The following is a 2500-nucleotide window of genomic DNA, read 5'->3' on the forward strand; positions in this document are numbered from 1 at the left end:
ACAGCGACATTTTTGAAGCCCCTTCTCTTCCAAGCCTCGATTGATGCCTTGAGGCATTGAATGGGAAGCAATTTTATCACTTTTAGCACCGTGTCTCAGCTCACAATGCATAGCTTCAAGTACATATCCATTGTGTGACCTTTTAATATTGCAGTGAAGGGTCTGAGCTGCTGGAATGCTGTGTCAGGAAGAACAAGACGAGACAAGGCATGGCTGTGTTAAAACAACGCTCCATACTTTAATATGATCTTTGGCAGATATTAGCTATTTTAAGTACATGCTATTGCTTTCCATCATTTCATCATCCAGAGCGGTTTAACATTCCAGTTGACATTTGTTAGAAAATATTAAAATTAGCTTCACCCCAGTCAATTGGTGTTACAAACGCCAATCAGACCCAAGACGCCCACTTTACTTTTTATCAAGGCAAATAGACTTTAAAACAGTTATTATGTACATAAAATACAAAAATATATTTCACCAACATAAAAGAATTCTGACGGATAAATATACAATATCCAACTCTATACATTTACAAATATATTTCTTTCCTTTTGTAAAAAAAAAGCCGCTATTAAATACTCTTAAAACTCAGTTAAAGTTTAGGAGAAAAAAAGGAGTGAAGCCTGACTTCTTTCCTGGCGGGGAAAGCCGAGATTCCAACAGTTAAAGTTTCTAATTTCTCTCCTGCGCGGGAACAGGCCGGGCTGGAACTGGGAGTGTTTGGCCCATCCTCTCCAAGCCTCCATGCTGTGTGTCCGTTAAGCCAAAGGCTGCGCTGCTCTGAAATTCCATGGAAATTCCTAATTTACCCCTGCGTCGTTTCATGTTGGATCCTGTCCCGGGCCGATATAGCGTAGCCAACGGTAGCCTGGTGGCAGACCTGGAACTCCCCGGGGGGATTGCTGTAGCCAAGCAGTGGCAGGTGATGAAGGGGGGAGGGGGGGGAATAGGGTCCTGATGTTGAATCGCCTGGCGCATCCGGCTGTATTCGGCCTTGGTTGAGGATCAGAGAGCGGGGAAGAGAGAGAGAGTGTGGAGGGGGAGGTAGGGCACTGGGTGGTGTCTTCTGACTTCCTCCATCGCCCCTCCACGGCTACACTCCAGGAGGGGTGACCACGGTGTCCCCTCATCACATGCCTGAGACAGAGAGACAGACAGACTGGTGGTTAGCTCTGGGGGGTTCTGAGGGTCCAATTCTCGGGGGGCCTATTCTTGGGGTCGCTGGGCATCATGTTTTATATGCTAGTCCACGTAAACACTGGAGACCCCAATAAACACCCCATTCAGGGCCTCAAGGGGGGTCCTGGCTGCCTGCCTGCCCAGCTGATCAAATGTCCAGTTTTAAAGGGAGGCAATGGATATCCACCGTGTGGGGTGACTGAGCAACACACGGCAAGGGAAACAGGGGGAAGAAGCGCACCCTGGTCCAGGGAGGGCGTAGAGAGAAAGCAAGGCTTGCCTAACCGTTGATACTTTACACCACTCGTTCCACGGTAGGAAATCCTCACACGTTTTTTTGTGTAATGTGCATGCAATCATCAACCTAGTCCCAATGCAAGCTCCCACCCTCATTACTAAGCCCTGTAGTGAGGATCACTCCAAGACAAATAGAGCAAGCTCCTTTGGACCGTTAACCAGGTGGCGGCACAGCGTTTGCCACGGTTATATTGTGCAATATCTCTACAGCACTTTCTCTCCTTCTCCCCTGTGTGTGTGTGTGTGTGTGTGTGTGTGTGTGTGTGTGTGTGTGTGTGTGTGTGTGTGTGTGTGTGTGTGTGTGTGTGTGTGCATGTGTCTGTGTGTGATAAGTGATATATGTGTGGCTTGTAGCTGCATTTTTGGAGTCTCACAGGGGGACTTCTGAGATGAGTGACAGATGAAACAGGATATGGACCAGTGGAACGCCATAGTCCCCTCCTCCCCCTCCCTCACTCTGTGAACCCTACCCCCTTCTAGGAAACATGCGGGAGATACCCTCCTGTGTGGCTCCATTAGTGAGTCATTAGCATAGCTGACACACACTCACACGCACACACAAACACAAACACGCACGTGCACACAAACACACAGACTGGGCTCTTTCTAAACTGATCCCTGGTAGATGCCTGGCCAACCCCCTGGGCACAGACCTGGCATGTGGTCTGACAGCGTGGCTGAGTTAACACTTACTCGCTAATGTCTTGTCGAGGTCGGCGATGAAATCCTCCAGTTCTTTGGTGTCGCCCAGTTTGGCTGTAAACACAGGAAGAAAGGGGAGAAGAATTTTATATTGGACCATTGGTAGTGTTGACAATTCGTTTTCTGCATGTAGGTGGTCCTCTTTGCTGTATCTTTCAGTAAACTATTGCTGACAACCTTGGCTACCTTGACCGCAATAAAGTTGCATGCAACTTTTCTTCAGGGGATTTAAAGAGTATATATTGCATGTGGAAAGATTTTTGAGTGAGTGTGTGCGTGCGTGTGTGCGTGCGTGCGTGCGTGTGTGAGCTGAGGGTGG

At 48.2% G+C, this 2500-nt stretch overlaps 1 protein-coding gene across 2 annotated transcripts in view; it reads right to left on the reverse strand.

Moving 5' to 3' along the window:
* Positions 1–214: 214 nt before the first annotated feature.
* Positions 215–2500, reverse strand: part of rgcc (regulator of cell cycle) — a gene marked incomplete at its 3' end in the record, with an annotated part of 5300 nt that continues 3014 nt past the window's right edge. The window contains exons 4-5 of one of the 2 annotated variants that reach the window (XM_079733925.1): positions 2173–2235; positions 215–1140 (exon numbers count right to left, since the gene is read on the reverse strand). In XM_079733925.1, the coding sequence (XP_079590051.1) occupies positions 1133–1140; positions 2173–2235 (71 nt within the window). Of the gene's footprint in view, positions 1141–2161; positions 2236–2500 lie in introns of those variants that run through there. The other variant, XM_079733924.1, reaches the window with a different exon arrangement.

Source organism: Pollachius pollachius, assembly GCF_949987615.1.
Source record: "Pollachius pollachius genome assembly, chromosome: 3".
Classification (NCBI taxonomy): Eukaryota; Metazoa; Chordata; class Actinopteri; order Gadiformes; family Gadidae; genus Pollachius; species Pollachius pollachius.